The sequence below is a fragment of the Mesoplodon mirus genome (assembly GCF_964341445.2).
Source record: "Mesoplodon mirus genome assembly, chromosome: 18".
NCBI lineage: Eukaryota > Metazoa > Chordata > Mammalia > Artiodactyla > Ziphiidae > Mesoplodon > Mesoplodon mirus.
In genome coordinates, this window is record NC_138994.1 from 23,126,940 (window position 1) to 23,146,004 (window position 19,065).

At 48.1% G+C, this 19,065-nt stretch overlaps 1 protein-coding gene across 2 annotated transcripts in view; it reads left to right on the plus strand.

The window, feature by feature from the left end:
* The first annotated feature begins 4,070 nt into the window (after positions 1–4,070).
* The window catches only part of FAM20A (FAM20A golgi associated secretory pathway pseudokinase), a 46,444-nt gene continuing 31,449 nt past the window's right edge, over positions 4,071–19,065 (plus strand). Inside the window, exon 1 of one of the 2 annotated variants that reach the window (XM_082604521.1) lies at positions 4,071–8,944. In XM_082604521.1, the coding sequence (XP_082460647.1) occupies positions 8,589–8,944 (356 nt within the window). In that variant the 5' untranslated portion in view covers positions 4,071–8,588. The remainder of the gene's footprint in view (positions 8,945–19,065) is intronic. The other variant, XR_014291945.1, reaches the window with a different exon arrangement.

Here is a 19,065-nt window from a genome sequence, read left to right on the forward strand (position 1 = left end):
CCTGTATTTTGGGGGATGGGACACTGTTAGAGCACATGTGAAACCATGGGCTGGACCCTAAGTTCAGATGTTTAGTTCATGAGTTATGGTCACCATACCTCTTGGGGAGAACAAAAGGAGAATATAGAGACCAATATAGGGTCCAAGTGCCTTTTCCCAACTATGGGGTGAACACAGTTGGAGATTTTGAATCGTGGGACTTAGTCTAACCCAGAGAGAAGAGGACATGATTAGTTCTGCACAGGGATGGGCTACAGTCATCTACCTCCTTCCAAAATGATTAGTCATCTGTCACACCTTTCATCCCTGCTTCCCAATTAAAAACAAAAAACTGGGACTTCCCTGGCGGTCCAGTGGTTAAGAGTCCACCCTTCCGCTGAAGGGGGCGTGGGTGGGATCCCTGGTCGGGGAACTAAGATCCCACATGCCGCGGGGCGTGGCCAGAAAATTAATTAATTAATTAATTTTAAAAAATGCTTAAAAACCAAAAACCATGAAGAGTTAAGATGATGGAATTGTACTTATCACACCTGAGAATTGTATAATTCTCTGTCTGATGGGGCTAAAATATGATAATATTGTGTTACAAATATTTGAAATCCTCCTTTCAGGGAGGAAAGATTCTTTAATTACCCAGATGTTTAGAAAGGTACACTAATCATCAAAAACCCCAGTAAGGTAATTTTCACTTCTCCACCCCCTCAAAAGACATGGACTGAAGGCAGGTTAATTTTCAAAGCTTTTTGGCCTCATTTCTATTTATTTCAGCTGTGTTGATGTTCTGTGGCTGAACTTTGAGCCGGAACAAGATATCTGTTTGTGTTACATTTGTCTAATGTTTGTCTCACCCACTAGCTGTGAATTCGCATAATGGGTTAGGAAGAGTGAAAAATGCTTAAAGACCTGGCTTTCTAAAGACCCCCCAAATCCCAACTTCCCACCTTCTGAAAATAGCTATGCTATCAAAGTAGCAAAAAGTGAACCAGAGAAAACGCATCTTTTGTTGTTCCGTGGGATTATAAAACTCCCGTAACATGCACAAGTGTGCTGCTTAGAAGAATTACATGATTTGGAAGCAGCTACACTTAAGTTTATGGATTTCTTCCAATTCAAAATAGAATTTAATACTATGCAGCTGATTTAAGTCAAGATGGTTCTCACACGTATTCTTTGCCCTCTATCATGTATCTCCTTTTTAAAGAAATGGTTCAAGTTTCTTGACGGTGGATTTTTATTAACCTGCTTAATCTGAATACCAAAGCCCAACTCTTTAGCTCAACTGTCTCTTTAAGAAGATTGAATACCCCAGGATATGAGCCACAAGGAAAATCAAGTTTTTAAGGAAATATTGTAAGTATACAAACAAGCAAGCATAGAGAATAATATGACTAACATCCATATACTCACCCCGCAACTTTGTCAAATTTAAGCATTTTGTGATATACACTTCAGATCTCTTTTTCTAAGAAATAAATCATAACCAACATTATTGAAGACCCATGTAGAATCTTCCACAATCCCACTGCTCTCACTTCAATCCCATATATAACCACTATGCCGAATTTGGTAATCATCCCTCTCATAAAGGTTTTTATAATTGCACTAAATCTATATTTATCCATAAATAATATTGAGAATTGCTTTGCCAGTTTTGAAGTTTATTAAATAGCATCCTACTACGATACACACACACTCACACACACACCTATATATCATATATAAATATTCCCATCCTTTCTCTACTTGAAGATGTATCTATGTTCAGAAAATACAGTTCCTTCATTTTAACTGCTGTTTCCCATTGTATAGCCATACCACACAATTTATTTACTTATTCTCCTGTGGATAGACATTTAGATTTTTTGCACTTCTTTGCTATTATAAGGCAGGCTGCAGGGAAAGTTCTTTTGGGTAGATGTATGCATCTTTTGTTTTTTATTTTCTTTTGTTTTTAATGTATAGATAAGGGAATACTAGGACCAATAAAATTCACCTTTTTAAAAAAGGTACAGCTCTGAGAGTTTTAAGGCATGTGCACACTGGTGTGCCCACCACCACGATGAAGATTCAGAGCAGGTCCATCACTCAAAACAACTCTAACAGGCTCCTCCCTGTAATCACACCTTTGTCACTGCCCCGATGCCTGGTAACCACTGGTCCATTCTCTGTCACCATAGTTTTTCCAATTCCAGGATATCAGACTAACATGGCTGCTTCCTTTCAGCACTATGCCTTTGAGATGCAGCCATGCTGTAGCGCACGTCAATACTTTGTTCCTTATTATTGCTAAGCAGTATTCCATTGTATGAATGTACAACACTTTATCTATTTTGCCCATCGAAGGACATTTGCATTACTTCCGAACTTTGGCAATTATTAATAAAGCTGCTCTAAACCTTCACAGACGGGTTGTTGTGCACACAGAAGTCTTCGATTCATCTGGGCAAATACCAAGCTGTGGGATTACTAGGTCTAATGGTAAGTTTGTGTTTATCTTTCCAAATTCTTGGAAATGTACAGGTATCTTTCTGTAATTGATTTCTAGTATAATTTTATTATCATCAGAGAACATAATTTGTATGATTTTGATTCTTTTAAATTTTTTAAGGTTTGTTTTATAACCCGGGATATAGTCTACCTTGGCGTACGTCATGTACACTTAAAAATAATACGTATTATGTTGCTGTTGAGTGGCGGATACTGTAAATGTCAATTAGATCCAGTTGGCTGAAGCACTGTTCAGTTCTACTATACCCTTGTCTTGCAGAGAAGAAAAAAATTGGTTTCTAGCTATAATTGTTGGATTTGTCCATTTCTTCCTTTGGTTTTATTAGTTTCACTTCAGGTTGTTAAAAACATACATGTTAACATACATCTTGTTAAAATAGGCACATTAAAGATTATTATGCCTTCTTGGTGAACTGAGGTTTTTTAGTGGCCCCTTTAGGGATTACAATCTATGAATGTAACATTTCTCAATCTACTTAGCATTAATATTACCACTTCAAGGGGAGTATAGAACCCTTACCGGCTTTATAGGTTACTTTACCCTCCTCCTTTTATGTTTAGTGGCCATTAAGTCTGTAGATGTTGTAACTCCATCAGACATGCTTTCAACTATCACACATATTTTTTTTTAATTTATGAGGAGAAAAAGAATCTATTATATTTTCCCAGGTATTTAGCATTTCTGTTGCTCTTCCTTCACTCCTAACGTTCCAGGTTTCCCTTTGGTAGAATTTGTCTTCCATCTGAAAAACTGATTTAGCATTTCTATTAGAGCAAGCCTGCTGGCAATGAATTCTCTTAGTTTTTTTTAATTCATATTTCATCATCGTTCATGAAGGATAATAATTCTAAGAGGGGATTTTGAAATTGTCTAACTTAAAGTACTCATTTTACATATGAGGAAAATGAAGCCCAGAGGCATTAGATAATTTGCCCCTGTGTCACCGAGCTGCTTATTGCCTGAGCCAGGATCGAGGTTCCTGCTTCCTGACTCCCAGCTCAGTGCTCTTACGTTGCCTCAATTATTTACTTTACACTGGAAATAAAGTTGTGCAAAAAGAGCTGGATTATTGCATGCTAGTACAAGAAAAAACTGTACAATTATCATTTTTTAGAACTGAGAAGGACCTCAGAGACAACTCATATCTGTGCTTCATGTTTCAGATGGGGAAACTGAGGCCCAGGGAAGATAATTCAGCAAAGCCGTGATTTTTTATAGCAAGATCACACTTGAAAAGAGCAGGCAGTGGGGTTGCTTGTTTATTTGTTTGTTTGTGTTTCCTAGTAGTGGTGATGGATTGTGCTGGACCAAACTAACTTATACCCCTACTCTCTCTCTCTCAACTTTTTTTTTTTTTTCTTTTTGCGGTATGCGGGCCTCTCACTGTTGTGGCCTCTCCCGTTGCGGAGCACAGGCTCCGGATGCGCAGGCCCAGCGGCCATGGCTCACGGGCCCAGCCGCTCCGCGGCATATGGGATCCTCCCAGACCGGGGCACGAACCCGTATCCCCTGCATCGGCAGGCGGACTCTCAACCACTGCGCCACCAGGGAGGCCCTCTCTCTCTCAACTTTATGACAAGTCAGAACGCCAGCCCTGGGCAATGCATCCCAGCTGGACCGTTTGGAATCAAATCTACAACTCTGTTCTCATTAGCACTATCCTCTCAACCAATGATTCCCAAACTTCAGCGTGTATCAGAATTGGACCTCAGTGTGTGCAGAACCGTATGAGCTGGTAAGAATCAGCTTATTGAAACTGCACATTCCTGGTCCCACTTCCAAAGACCCCGATTCACTAGATCTAGGGAGTGACCCTGGAATTTACCTTTTTACAAACACCCCAGGTAATTCAGATGCACAGGCTGCACTTTGAGAAATCTCTGGCCTGTGTTGAGGCATTATGTTTTGGTCATGAATAGAAAACTCTGGGCTTTCTAGCTCAGAATAAGAGAAGAGTGAGTCCAATACCAAATCAGTATCAGTTTTCTGAATCCCGCTCCATTCTGGATCTGCCATTGACAGCAGTCTAATTGCTTCTCTCCTCTCTCACTGGTTGCTGAGACAACAGGTGAAGGTAACATTGTCCCTCATAGACATCCATACAGTAACAAAATCTCTTAGGGACACAGATGTCTGCAGTTAGCATAGTTATTTCATTATATGTCTCTTACCTATTGCTCTTTCAATAGGTCCATCAAGATTCCTAAGGTTTAGATATTCTAACTAAATATAATATTTAACATATTCTGGGGTCAGATCTTAAAAGTCCCGATTTTTAAAATTTTATTTTTATTTTTATTTTGGACACGCCACACGGCATACGGGATCTTAGTTCCCCGACCAGGGATCCAACCCGTGCCCCCTGCAGTGGAAGTGTGGAGTCTTCTTACCCACTGGACCGCCAGGGAAGTCGGAAAAGTCCAGATTTTTTTAATACTCTTTTTCAAACCACATCCCGGATACCTGAGCACACAGAGACCCACATATACAAGTATCATTTATTCCACAGGTGTTTGTTAATTTCAGCTCCATGCCTTCGACGTAAGAGTTCCTATGAAAGCAGGAAAAGGAGGGGGAACATGTCGGCCCCGTACTCGTGGAGTTAGCGCCTAGTGTAGAAAACCAACCACACAAACAAGAAACAACTAGTCGTGTTTTAAGTAACATATGAACATGTGCACAACAGAAATGAGTGCGACCTTCACAGATTGAAGAGCTCTTCTGTTTAAATGTTGACTGTTGTTTTCATGATGTAATTCCTGGAAATAGAGGGCTTGATATTTAGCAAGACTGAAAGGAAACACAAGTGCCCTTTGCATTTCCTCCTCCTAATGCCTGCCCGTGGCTCAGATTCCCTAATCTACTCAGGGTCCTCTGTCTTAATTGTCTCCTGGATACAGACAGATCTGGTTTCTCTAATAACCGTAAGAGATGCTTGAAGGGAGGAACCATGTCTTGTATTTCTTCTTCATCTCCTACAGGGTCCTAAGTTGTTATTTTATTGTAACCAATAGTTCAGCCCCTCCGGGATACCAGGCTCTGTGTGAGAGGCTACAGCTGCAGAGGTATAGCCTGAGATCCCTGCCTCCAATGATTTCCCTTCATTCCTTCTGCAAAAACTTCTCAAGCATTTCCCAAGTGATAAACCCTGTCCTCAGAGCCCCCAGTCCTTAGGTAACAGTCTCCTTCTACACTTTAGGAGGTCATGCTCCAGCGAGGAATGCAGATGTGTACTGGATTCGATTGCAAGGGCTGCTGTAACTAAGGGCCACAGGCTGGGTGGCTGAGACAACAGAAGTATACTGCCTCACAGTTCTGGAGGCCAGAGTCTAAGATCAAGGAATTGGCAGGGTTGGTCTCCCCTGAGGGCTATGAAGGCAGATCTGCTCCATGCCCCTTACCTAACTGCTGGTGGTTTGCTAGCCATCCTTGGCCTTCCCTGGCTTGTGGAAGCAACACCCTGATCTCTGACTTCATCCTCACGTGGAATTCTCCTTATGTGCATACGCCTCTGTGTCCAAAGTTCCCCTTTTTATAAGGACACCAGTCATACACTTTACTCCAGTATGACCTCATCTTAACTAATAGCATCTGCAACAGCCCTACTTCCAAATAAGGTCACCTTCTGAGGTATTAAGAGTTAGGATTTAAACATATAAATTTGGGGGGGGGGTACAAAATTCAAACCATAAAGCAAATAAACCACTAAACGCAACATGAGGGACACAGATGAGGCTGGTGAGGAAGCCAGGGCCCAAAACGTGGAGAGTCAGAGCAGAAGCCCAAGGGAAAGGCTCATTTCTGGGAGAGAGAAGGAGAGATTTAGACAAACCCTGAGGACAGTGACCCCTGCCTGGTCAACTCTGCCTGTAGGGTTTCCACTCTCCCACCCCAACCTTATTCACACTTCATATCTGACTTCCACACGCGGTTTTGCCCTTGACCTTTGTAGGGCAGGGGAAACACGTTGCGACAGTCCTTACTTGAGTCAGGAATACTGCTTCCTGAATTGAGCTCATACAAAAGACTCTCCTGAGCGGGCAGGACCCCATGGGTGCCCAAGAAGTGAAGTCATAAGACGTGTGATGGCTTCATGGCCACGTCCTCTGCCAGCCCAGAAACGCAGCCTAGTTATTACGGATGCAACACCGACCCACGCCTGACTTCTTCACCCTCTGGCATGGATGCCTAATTAGACACATCGAAGCTGCAAAGTTTCTTAGAAACTGGAGACCAGTTCGAAATTAACTGCAGAGAAAAAGAAGAAGGTGGTTCAAAAAACCCCCCTAAAAATCCTACCAGCACACCCAGCTGAGTGGAGCAGCTGGCAATGGTATCACCTCGAGACTGGTCACTTGGACCAGGCATTTTAGGCCACTACGATGTGTTGCTGACGATGGTCCCTTTTTGGCATCTTCCTTTTCAGTACTTTTCTATTTCTGTCCCACTCACCACCTCGAACCTGTCCCGGTGTACGACAGGAACCAAGAAGTAATCATATTTCTGGCAAACACATCTTTCGCACTTAACCACGTGCTGTTCAAAGCAAGTTATAGGGTTTAAGTGGCTCAAGCCACTCAATAACCCTGTGGGGTAGGTTCTATTACCAGGTTCCCTTACAAATCATGGGGACGGCAAAGGCCACAAGGATCTCCCGCCGAACCACAGGAGCAAAAACTCTGGTCTGAACCCACAAGTCCAAGTGTGTCTGAGGGTTCTTGACTCCAGCAGGGAAGGACGGGGTTAAAGACCGGTGTCCCCAGACGCGGGAGGGAACCGCTGCTGCCTGGGCGGGCAGCTCAGGCGAAGATGCCTTTCGCTCCACATCCAGCAGGCGTGGGGGGGGGGGGGGTGTTCGGTGAGCACTTCGCCATCCCACCAGGTCATTAAACAGAGGAGCCCGGAGTTCAGGGCCAGGCAACTGCCTCTCCCTCTTCCTCAACGGGAAAATGGAGTGGGGAAGTAGAAGTGACCTCACAGGATATCGGGAGAAAGCCTGATTCATGTGGGCGGACCCGCCTTCACACCAAGCTCACCGCAAAAGTTCGGAGTGGGGTCATGCGGGCGGGGGTGGACGCCCCCTTCCTTGGCTGCAAGACAGATTTCCTCTCGGTAGAGTGCAGGCGCAGTTGGCACCAAACTCCCTCCAAACAGGAAGTCGCCAAGATGCTAGGTGGAACCGGTGCCTTTTTTTTAAAGGTCAAACTTTTTCCTTGGCTAAGCGGCTGTTTCCCGAGCGCCTAGTACGTGCCAAGCACATGCACACGACACGTAGTCCTTATGGATCAAGTGGGTGCTCTGCGGGAAGATGCAGAGAGAAAAGACCACACACGCGCGCGCACACACACACCTGGCAAATCTCACAGGAGAAAGGCTCTCCGGGAGCTGTCTTGTTTCTAGGAAATCAACATGAAAATCGAAGGTCTCGCGCGCACACCGCGGGAGCCCCCTCTTCCCCGCACCAAGCGCCCGGCCTGAGCCCCGGGCAGGGCAAGTGGGGGTCCCGGGCGAGGGCGGAAGGCGCGCGCGCGGCGGGGCGGGTGACCAGGTGGACCGGCAGGGCCGGAAGAGGGCTCGGAGTTGGCTGGCGGGCGGCGCCGGAGGCAGGTGCCAGCGGGAGTGGGCGGGGGCGACCCGGCGTCACCCTCCTCCGGGGGCCGGGCGCGCACACCAGCTCGGCCCGCGGAGCCGGGGGCACGGGCGTCCCCGCCGCCCGCAGGAGGAGCCCGAGCGGCCGCATCCTCTGGAGAGACGCCCGGGCTCCGCAGCCGCCCTCCCCCTCCTCCGAGAGGAGAGCGCCGCCCGTCCCCGCGCCCAGAGCCTCCACCTGCCGCGGACTCCCGGGCGGCCGGGCGCGGGGCAGAGAAGGCGCGAGAAACAGGGGCCCGGGAGGCAGCGGCTCCCGGGGACCGCTCCGCGCGGAGAGGGGACGCCCTTCCACGCCGCCAGTCCCCGCGCGTTCGGCGCCCCGGCCCCGAGTTCAAGGGCCACCGCCCTCGGAGGGGGCTCTCCGCTCGGGCAGCGCCCCATCCCGGGGCTCCGGCGCCTCGGCCCCCCCACCCCACCCCGCGGCGGGGCCATGCCGGGGCTGCGCCGGGACCGCCTGCGGACCCTGCTGCTGCTGGGCGTGCTGCTGGCCGCCGACCTCTACTTCCACCTCGGGCCCCGGGTACGGCGCCGGCTGCGGCCCCGGGAGCGCCCGCCCGGCTGCCCGTGCGCCCGCCGCGCCACCCCCTCGGCCCCTCGGCCGGCCGCGCGCCACGTTCCCCCGGCCGAGCCGGGCGGCGGCGGCCCCGGCTCCAAGCTGCGGGCCCTCTTCGCGCACCCGCTGTACAACGAGCCGGAGGAGCCTCCGCTGCTGGGGCCCGAGGACTCGCTGCTGGCCGGCCCCGAGGCGCTGCGCTATTACCGGAGGAAGGTGGCCCGCTGGAACAGGTGAGACCCCGCGCCCCGGCGCCCGGCCCCGAGCCGATCTCCGCGCGAGGAAGAGCTTCTGGGCAGCAGCGCCAGCAGGAGGTGCTCCCAGCTCCTCTCCCCGCGAGCCCCTGGGGGTCAATCCTGAGCCCCTTCTGTTCCCCGGGCCATCGCCCCCCTCTTTCTCCTGGTCCTGATGTGGAAAGCCGCTGCCGGACTTCGGTTTTCCAGAATGAGGTTCCCCAGCAGAGCAACTCGAGAGAGAGCTGCTTCGAATCCGGCACCTACCTCTAGACCTGGGCGCCTTCCACGAACCGAGGCTACACCCGCCACCCGGCTCTTCCCCTTTGCTTATTCCTCTGCCCGGGGTCAGAGATCACGAGAGGTCAGCCGGGCAGAAAGTCAGTGGTCAGTTCCCTGAAATGGTCGCCACGCTGTGCTGTTTACAACGTGGCTTGTCCCGTGAGTGTTACAACCTGAAGGCAGTTTTATTATCGTGGGGATATGGGCACGGGGGAGATAAAAATCTACCTGGGAATTTTTTTTAAATCCAAGGCAAAATATAGAGGAAAAAAATACCAAACATATTTAGGCTAATATTAAGAAGGATATTTTGAGTGTGTGAAAGAACAGGGTGGGAGGGTCCTTTGGAGAAGCTGGAATGGTCAGTTCGGAGATCCCCAGCTGATGACAGAGGCCTTCATAGGAGTTAGGACTCTGTTTTGAAGTACACACTGGTTTACAGATCTCTCAGTCCACTTTCGGACCACACCCATCACTTTTCTTAATACAAGAGATTTCCAGATGAGATGTCTTCGCTGGCTTTATAGTGCCTCTGGAGGATGGGTAGACATAAATGTCTATGGAAGCTCAGCGCTAGCCCAGTTTAACTGCTCGTTATTCTGTAGTGCTGAGACTGACCAGGGGTGGAGGGGGCCTTCAGAAAGCAAAAAGAAAAAAAACTGAGAGTTACTGGCTGAAGTCACTGTGGTGCGTTTCAGTTGCAACTGGCTGATGATTTTGTATTAAAAAGAAAGTGGTTCTCGATTCTCTTGCTGATTGGACGCAGTAAAAAGGCAGTTTGAGATTGCTTCTCAGACACTGTCATTTTCGATATTACCTTTATTTCATCAATAACGTGTGGATCAGTGAGCTAGGAAGTTTTGCCCTTGGAAAATTATCTCCACGTCCATTGCGGATTTGAGGAAGGACCGTGGGAGAAGTTGCTTGCTTTTGTCAATGTCGATCAATATTCACTTAACTCACATTTCTGTGGCCTTAAACTTCCCTACATTACTTTTGTCCATAAGGAGAGTCGAAGGGAATATTTTGGCAGAAAAGCAAAAGTCTTTCTCACCGATCTGTCCTACAAACAATTTTGAGCTTGATTTCTGTGGCATTATGTGTCAGAAAAACACATTTACTGACCAGGAATGATCTTGGGCATTTAACAGAGGTTTGATGGGGACTGGTGACCTTGCTGTATTCGGCGCTAACAGAGTAGTTTCGTGTGGTTGGTTGAACGTGACAGTTGTGATACCTACTCATCACTACCTTTTAATACTTGAGATCTCAAGTGAGGTTTGTGGGCTGTAACAGGAGGGGAGCTACACTTACAAGTGTTGAAACCGGACCCCGGAGGCAGAGAACCTTCACCCAAACTGCATTGTACATGTCAAGGCAAGGATTTTAGTACGTGTATATATACCAGGGCTAAAAGTGGAACGTGGAAGACTCATTAGCCAGGGGGCATTGGAATTGCACTCAAAGTTCTATTGTGAGAGATCGTCACTCATTACCTTAAGTGAGACAGCGCCCTGACGACGTGAGGACACATAAAAAGTACCTGCTTCGATGTGCAGGGCCAGCCAACGCTCCGGATTTCAGTGCAGACAATTAGAACGAACAGCAAAGGAAAAGAAAACAGGGAATGACCTTGCCAATTGTTTCCCTCTTGCACAGACAAGCCCCCCTTGTTTGTAGCCACAACCCAGCCAGTATTGAAAAGCCAGGCCTTTCTAGACATATGTGGATGCCACCCTACCAGTAATCACTTAGCATCATTAACTGCTATCCAGAATAATTGTAGCAATAAACCAAGCCGCCTCACCGGAGCGGCGCAGGTAATAAACTAGCCAAATCAGCATTTCCTCCCCAGTGGCCCAGAGGAGCCCATTAGTCTGAGTGAATGATTTTTTTTAATTTTAAACCACCACACTAATAAGTACTGGTATGAAGTCAGAACGTATCTTTCTATAACTTGAGCTGGTCACCGGTAGGAGTTAGGACACGCCCGGCCTTTTCCTCCGCAGCACGTCTCTTTTTGATTTCAGTGGCAGATGGAGCTTATACACTGTTTTGAATGTTTCAGGTTCTCGATCGGTATTTGTTCACGGGATGTCAACATGTAGTTGACACGATGGGTGGGGTGTGCTATCCTCGTGCTGTCAACGAAGCTTTCTGCAGACCTGCTCAACGCGCTGCTCTTCCCTCCCTTCCTCTCTTTTCCCCCCGCAATGTAACTCAGTGCGGCAGCAATCCAAGTTAAAAATGCAGTCGGGGAAAATGTCTCTGTCGGGCCGTTGGCCGCTGATCAGAGCGAGCGGTCCAACACATTTGGCACCTCTCTTGCCTGGAGAAGAGGACAGCACGCAGGGGGCCCGGGAAGTGGGGTCGTCACTATTTCAGACCTTAAACCAACAAGCCAGACGAAGCCTTTTCCTTTCAGAGCAGTGGTGGAGGGCGGCGCTTACCTGGAGCCCAGGTTCATGCTGTTGCTACCCTGACATCTTAGAGGCTGAGCTCTGGGTTCCTTCCCCGCCCAGCAGCTGCCCGAGCCAGACAGCATCTGTCCTTTGACATGTCAAAGCCGGTCAGCTTGGCTTGGCCGTTTGCCCTCATATCTTTGGTCGGTTCCTCTGTAACCCTCTGGTCTGACAGTCAAGGTCAGACAGGGTCATGCCTGGCTGGTGTAAGAACTCCGGCAGCTACAGCACAGATGCAAGTTTTCCACTCTCTGCTTTTCTTTCTTGACCTCATCCCCGCGTATCAAGAAGGTTATATTGGGCTTCCCTGGTGGCGCAGTGGTTGAGAGTCCGCCTGCCGATGCAGGGGACACGGGTTCGTGCCCCAGTCCGGGGGGATCCCACATGCCACGGAGCGGCTGGGCCCGTGAGCCATGGCCGCGGAGCCTGCGTGTCCGGAGCCTGTGCTCCGCAACGGGAGAGGCCACAACAGTGAGAGAGGCCCGCGTACCACAAAAAAAAAAAAAAAAAAAAAAGAAGGTTATATTTTCCTGCACTTACCGAGTCAGCACTTCTCAAACACGTGTGTGTACCTGTGTCTTTCCCTCCATCGGATGCCCCTGCCTTCTGCCTTCACACCTCCACCGCTTGCCTTCGCTGAAGAAAGCCTGGCCCTGAGTCTCCCTTTGAAAATCACAGCAAAGAGACAGCTTTGCAAAAATGACAGCTGTTTGAGGGAAGTAAATTGGCTCCGGTTCTTCCCAGAGAAGCTATGAGAAGATCCAGAAGCCGAAGGAGTTGTAGGAGAGCAGCAGCGGGGGGCGGGGCCGGGTGGGGGGGATGCCAGAAGAGACGGGCAAGAATTCAGCTGGGCATGAGGGTGGTCTGGTCTAGGAATTGCTGGAGAAAAAGCTTCTTCCCACCGTGGCATCTGGGGAATAGGAAATAAAATCTCTTTATTCTCACCCCCTCCTTTTTATCTCTTTCCTGCTTATCTCATGCTGGCCCCAGATTGTTTGGAGCGCAGAGTTATTGAGAACAGGCAGTTCAGCTCACAGAGCAGATAAAAGCCCGGGGTCTCACTCAGGGGTGCCGGCCATTTGTCATTCACCCAGAGTCAGCAGGACCTGGGCCCCTTGTTCGATTCTTCCGCCAGTGATGCCAGGCTGAGAAAGGAAATGAGCCTCCTGGGATTTGAAGAGGGGCCTCAGCCACCACCTGTATGTGGTTAGCAGGAGTGGGGATCTGGACTTCCATTTCTCTTTTCTCCCAGTTAGAGCCTTGCTTGGCCGGTTGGGAAAAGCTATGATTTTCGTGGTTTCAGAATCCCTGGATTTGTAGCTGGAGGAAACCTCTCCACTCTTCTCAGAGTCAAAAGCTCCAAGCAGATGGTTTCAGAGGGAGCTCATCCAGGGGCTGTCTCCAGGTTCCTGTTCCCTCATTTCCGAGCTCAGTTCTCATTGCGGTCAGCACAGCAAAGACCTAAACCAGGGAGGGTACCAGTGTTCATCCAAGGAGGACAGCACTTCCAGTCTCCAGCTGCATCAGAATGAAGCCTGTCAGCCAAGAACTGGAAGATGCTCATCAGCTGTTCCATTGGTCCCTACCACTGACAGCCCCCTTTTACCCCAACCAAATTCTCATCCATCTGGGAACTCGACTTGGTAGTTCTTTGCATGCAAATCCTCCTACCTGAGACATGCTTGGTAGGTGCCGGGTACTTGACATACACTTGCTAACTCAGGCCTCACAATTTCCTGAGAAGTAGGTGCAAGATTCCAAGATGCGCCCCCTAGAGGCCAGGCCCTGGGTGTACACACACCTCATTATCCAATCCAATGCTAATCTAGGTACTGCAGTAAAGGGAATTTACAGATGTAATTAAAGTCCCAGACCGGTTGACCTTGGGATAGGGAGATTACCCAGGTATGCCGGACCTAATCACATGAGCCCTTTAAAAGCAGAGTTTTCTCTGGCTGGTCAAAGAAGAGGAGGTCAGAGACTCCACATATGATAAGGGTTGGATGTCCCATTGCTGACTTGGAAATGGAGGGGCCATGTGGCAGGAGAGATGAGTGACCCTCAGGGTCTAAGATGGGCCCCAGTCGACAGCCAGCCATGACACAGGGACTTCAGTCCTGCAGCCACAAGAAATGAATGCTGCCAACAGCAAGAGTGAGCACGGAAGCAGATCCTTCCCCAGAACCTCCAGGCAAGAACTCCACCTAGCTGATGACTTAACTTCACCCTTGTAAAGCCTGTGCAGGGAACTCCATCACGCTGAGCTGGATTTCTGACCTATAGCTCGGGGAGCTAATCAGTGGGTATTGTTTAAAGCCACAAGGTTGGAAAACTAATTCAGCACTGTGTTTTCTTCATTTTATGGAGGAAACCGGGGATGGGAAGGTGGTTATAACTTGTCTTCTTAAGTCAGGCAGCTAGCAAACCTCAGGCAGCCTTTGCACCCAGAGGGTCTGGCTCTAGAATCCATGCTGTCTGACCAGCAGCTCTCGCCCTCTGCATCCTTGGACGTCCACGGGGGCTCGCTTTTCCGCTCCTGGAAAGGCTTTTCCGACCACTTCCACCCACTCTGGTCCCTCCCTGACTAGACTCATCCTCTCCGCATACCATCACGTTAATTGTTATGACCGTGCAGCTTCATGGCAGCTGTCTCATGTGAGCATGAATGGCCACTTGCTCCAGGCATGAAAAGCCCCCAGCTTGCACACGGTTGCATGAATACATCTGTTTCGTGGTTCCCCGTAGGGGAGAGCCAGAGTAAACATCTGTGGGACAAATAATGGGGGACAGATGACCTCAGGATTTGGGGGCCGTTAGTCAATGGCCTGCGCCCCTATGAGAGAGAAGAAGCCTTGAACAAAAACAATCTTAACCGTAAAATTATCCCACCTATAACCTGGCTCTTCCTCCCTATAAAAGTCAAAGGCAAAGCCAGCCTACTGAGACATCCTGGAATTTGGATCTGGGGTGCTCTCCCTACTGCAGTGGCGTAAATAAAATCGTTTTCCAAAAAAAAAAAAGCCCTGAAGGAAAGTTGAAAAGGTGCTGTTTGCCAAGAAGAGAGAACTTCCTCAGCTTCCTGAACTTTCTGAGGAAGAACAGCCAAAAAGTCATGCATTCAAGAAAAGTGGGAACCACAGAGAGACCCTGACTTAGCCAAAGCGATCCCCACTCACCCCTTGGTAGGTGCTGACCCGTGTTTTCCTTGTGATTATTCATTAAACTGGAGGGCGACGAGAACCTGTGGATTCTGCTGAAGTCGGCTTTCGTGTGGCTAAAAGCCGAGTGAGGATTCTAAACAGCTGCAGCTTTAGTGGACCAGAAGTTCCTAGGAGTAAGGGCATCTGCGTACCTGTCATTATAGGCAAGCACACACACATATGCCTAAAGAAAACCATAGTACGGAAAAAGAAAAGGCCTAGTTCTTTTTATGGCCTGCCACTTGGCAGAATGTCCTGTGGCTGAAGCGTGAAATCAAGACAGAACTGAGTTTGCGTGCCTTGGAGATGCCAACATCCAATACTGTCGATCCCTGGAGGCTGAGCTTGGAAGCCAAGAACTGGAGACCGCCAGCATCATCGGGCTTGAGCAAGAGGCAAAGTTAAGAACCAGAAAAGGGCCTATTTTCTCAGATTCTCTAGTAACAAACCAGGTACATTTGGGAAGTCACAGGGGATACAAAATAGTGCAGGACTATGGTTCCCAAGAAGTCAGGAACCTGTAATAAAATTCAGCAAAATGTGGAGAGTAAAGAGAAACTTGAGGAGTCGTTGGCACAGGGGCAGATGAACTGAGGCGCTGGACCATAAACGACAAGATGGCCTGGGGAGAGATGGGAATTTAGACAGCTTGGGAGAGGTGGATGGGTTAGAAAAGAGCTCTGCTGGCAGAAGAAGACCAGAGCTGTTCAGCCCTGGGAAGTCAAGTTCAGCTCTCAGAGAGCAAACTTGCCTTCAGCTGTCTGTACCTGGGTCAAGCTCTGTAGTTCGCGGGTAAGTACTTTTCGTGATGCTCACCAAAATGGAGCCTCTACGGAGGGACAGATTGTCTCGCCTGGGCAATGCAGTCATCCCGGTTTCGTCCATTTCAGTAGGCTTTCTGTTTTTCTGATTCATTTTCTTCAGTGGCCGAAGAGTGACAAATCCTGTAGGGAAAGTGTGTTTATCTGCACTCACAGCCCAGCTCGTGTTTTTTCACTCTGAGTTAAAGAATTCTGCACAACCAGCGACTGCTTATTTATGCCTTCTGTGCTCCTCTTGAGCACTCAGAGATGCTAGGAGAGGTCACACTGACCAGCCACAATTCCATCATCAAGTCCAGCCCTGATTAGCCACCCTTTCGTTGCAGGGGTTTTTTTGTGTGTGTGTGTTTTTTTTTTTTTAAACTGGGGTCATTGGATCCTACTGAGTTCAAGTGATGAGGTCTATTTCCCTTAAATTTTATGCATACTTTGCATTCTGTGCATATGTTTATTTTCTTAGGAAACAGTACATTGTATTTGCAAAGTGTGGCCTACACTCATCAGAGTACTTTGATGTCAAATGACAGAAAACCAACTCCAACCAACGCAAGCAGTTAAAGGAAATGTAGAGAATCAAGTAACCAAAATTCGGTGAAGTCAGCTGTCTCTACTCTCCCTACGCTTAGTTCTTCCTCTTGTTTTAATCCCCTCTTGCGGTTTCAAGCCCCAAAAACCCTGGGACCAGAGAGAGAAAAGGGCTTCTAAAATTTCCGAAAAGAAAGACCCTGGGCAAAGCCACTGATTGGCCAGGCCTGGGGATACAACTAGGCTCTAGAGGGTTATGATTGGTCCAGTTCTGAGAAGGATGCCCAGGCTTCAACCAATCACTGACGCCGGGGAGGTGGAGTCATTGGAAAGTCTCCACTGAGCGCTCCATTCAAGCCACGTGACTCAGTGTGGGAAGAGCAGTTCCCCCAAACCTGGCTGGGTGCCCAGACCTCAAGTGACCCAGAAGAACTTATGTGACCAGAGTGATGCTAGAAAGTTTCTCAACTTGTGCTTGCTGCAGTTTCTGACTCTTAGAACCACTGTTCTGGAGTTTTAATAAGACTTTTTAAAAACAAATTCATTTGTAACAGATTCCTAATGTGCAGAACTTTTACACCAACCATTAAAATTACCACAAGAAGATAGGAATCTTTATTTATTTGGCCACAGATGCTCTGATTGAGTGGAATGAGTACACAGCATCCTCTCACAAGGATTTCAAAGCTTGTTTTATAAATTTTTAAACACTTTCATATTAACCAATCTTTTGTATTAACCAACATAATATTTAGAACGATTATGAAGGTTTGTTCTTCCTTATCAGGTGTATTAAGAGCCTGTATTTTATAAACAAATTTCCAAAGGCCATTATCTGTCCATTTATCTATAAGACATCTGTGAAAATAATTGTTAATATTGGTAACACCATGAATAAGCAGAGTGCTTTCTACTTCCTGAAGCTCTTTAAACAGAGTCTATAATTAGTTCATTACTGAAAAAGATTGGGCTTTACAGCCAGTAAGAGGTTGACCGACATATCCCCATGGAAAGATGTCCAGTCAATCCGTATTTTATTATAAAGCAGTATCCCCTGGCATTGCCCCAGGCTGGCGAGGCTTCAGTGAGCTCCACGTAGGAGCCCTGATGAAAAAACTCGGCAAGAACCACAAGCGCTGCCTTGTCCTGAGACCCTCAAGAGGCCAGACCTCTCCGAAAACTCTCCACTGAAATGGACAAAAACACCATCGGTGCAACTCGGTGCCCTCAAAGCAACACAGGGAAAAGTGTGTGCTCCCTGTTTATTATATCCGTATGTTATTATAGTATAATGGTGAGAAGCTGAGAGCTTCTCATGTAATTTGCTATTAAAAAATTAAATATGGGGCCTCCCTGGTGGCGCAGTGGTTGAGAGTCCGCCTGCCGATGCAGGGGATACGGGTTCGTGCCCCGGTCTGGGAGGATCCCACATGCCGTGGAGCGGCTGGGCCCGTGAGCCATGGCCGCTGGGCCTGCACGTCCGGAGCCTGTGCTCCGCAACGGGAGAGGCCACAACAGTGAGAGGCCCGCGTACGAAAAAAAAAAAAAAAAAAATTAAATATGCCATCCAGGAAGGGTTTTCTACGACAAACTTTTCTGCCTCAGTAACCTGGACCCCTTTTGGAGATCCCTTTATGAGCTGCACAGCAACAGCTGGATGCCTGAGACATCCCACTTCTAGGAAGTTGGAAGTCAAGTCTTTAAGCCATCGGATCTCTTGGCATTTCCTGAGCAGGGTCTAAAAAGGGAATTCAGTCACTGTATTTGTTTCCTAGGGCTACCGTGACATATTGCCACTGTTTAAGTCACTGTTGGTGGCTTGAAACAATGTAAATGTATTCTTTCACAATTCTGGAGGCTGCGATCTGAAATGGAGGTGTGGGCAGGGTAGCAGGCCTTCCAGAGTGTCTATGGGAGAATCCATTCTGTGCCTCTCGCAACTTCTTTGGCTGCCAGCATCCCTCGGCTTGTGGCTGCATCCCTCCAGCTCCGGCCTCCTTGATCACATAACCTCCTCTTCTGTCTCGGTCTCTCTCCTCTAAGAACACACGTCGTGGATTTAGGACTCACCTGGTAATCCAAGACAGTCTCATCTCAGGAGCCTTACTTACCTCTGTACACACTCTTTTTCCAAATAAGGTCACTTTCACAGGTTTCAGAGATCAGGTCACAGACATATCTTTTGGTGGAGCACCATGCAGCCCACTACAGTTGTGTCTCATGATGACCATAAAGGCCATGCAGCTGCCATTTTATTTTTATTTTTTTAAAAAGACTTATCGTTTACCTGAAAGATTTACATAAGAAGAGTATTTTATCGTTTACATTACAGATCTTGCTTTCTCTGCTAGAGCTTCTGATAGACACTGAGGGGCAGTGCATTTAGAATGAAACGCTTGGCGGTGCCTGGAATGTAGGTTGTCAGGACTGTCATTCGGAACAGAGAAATAGATCTAGTAATTAGCTGAACTTGGACATAGGAACAAAGGTTCTTTACGAAGGTCACGGAGTCAAACGGGATCAGTGAGTGAACTCAAGCCACGGACCTCTGTCCGGAGAGGGACCAGAGAGACAGGAGCAGCCTGGACTCTCCTCGGACAATTCTTTTGGACCTGCTGTGACAGGTGAGCCAACGGGTAATCAGTGCATCAAAGCCATGTGCCGTGGAATGCGACTGCAAAATGTTTGGCTGGAAAAATATTAAAAATAGATGATAAGCCAATGCCCACCTTAGGTATTAAAAAACCATCAATAAAGCAACCATTGGATGCCTAATGTGAGCAGTGTAACTTACCAGGGACCCCTCTGGGTTAAACTCATTGCAAACTGTA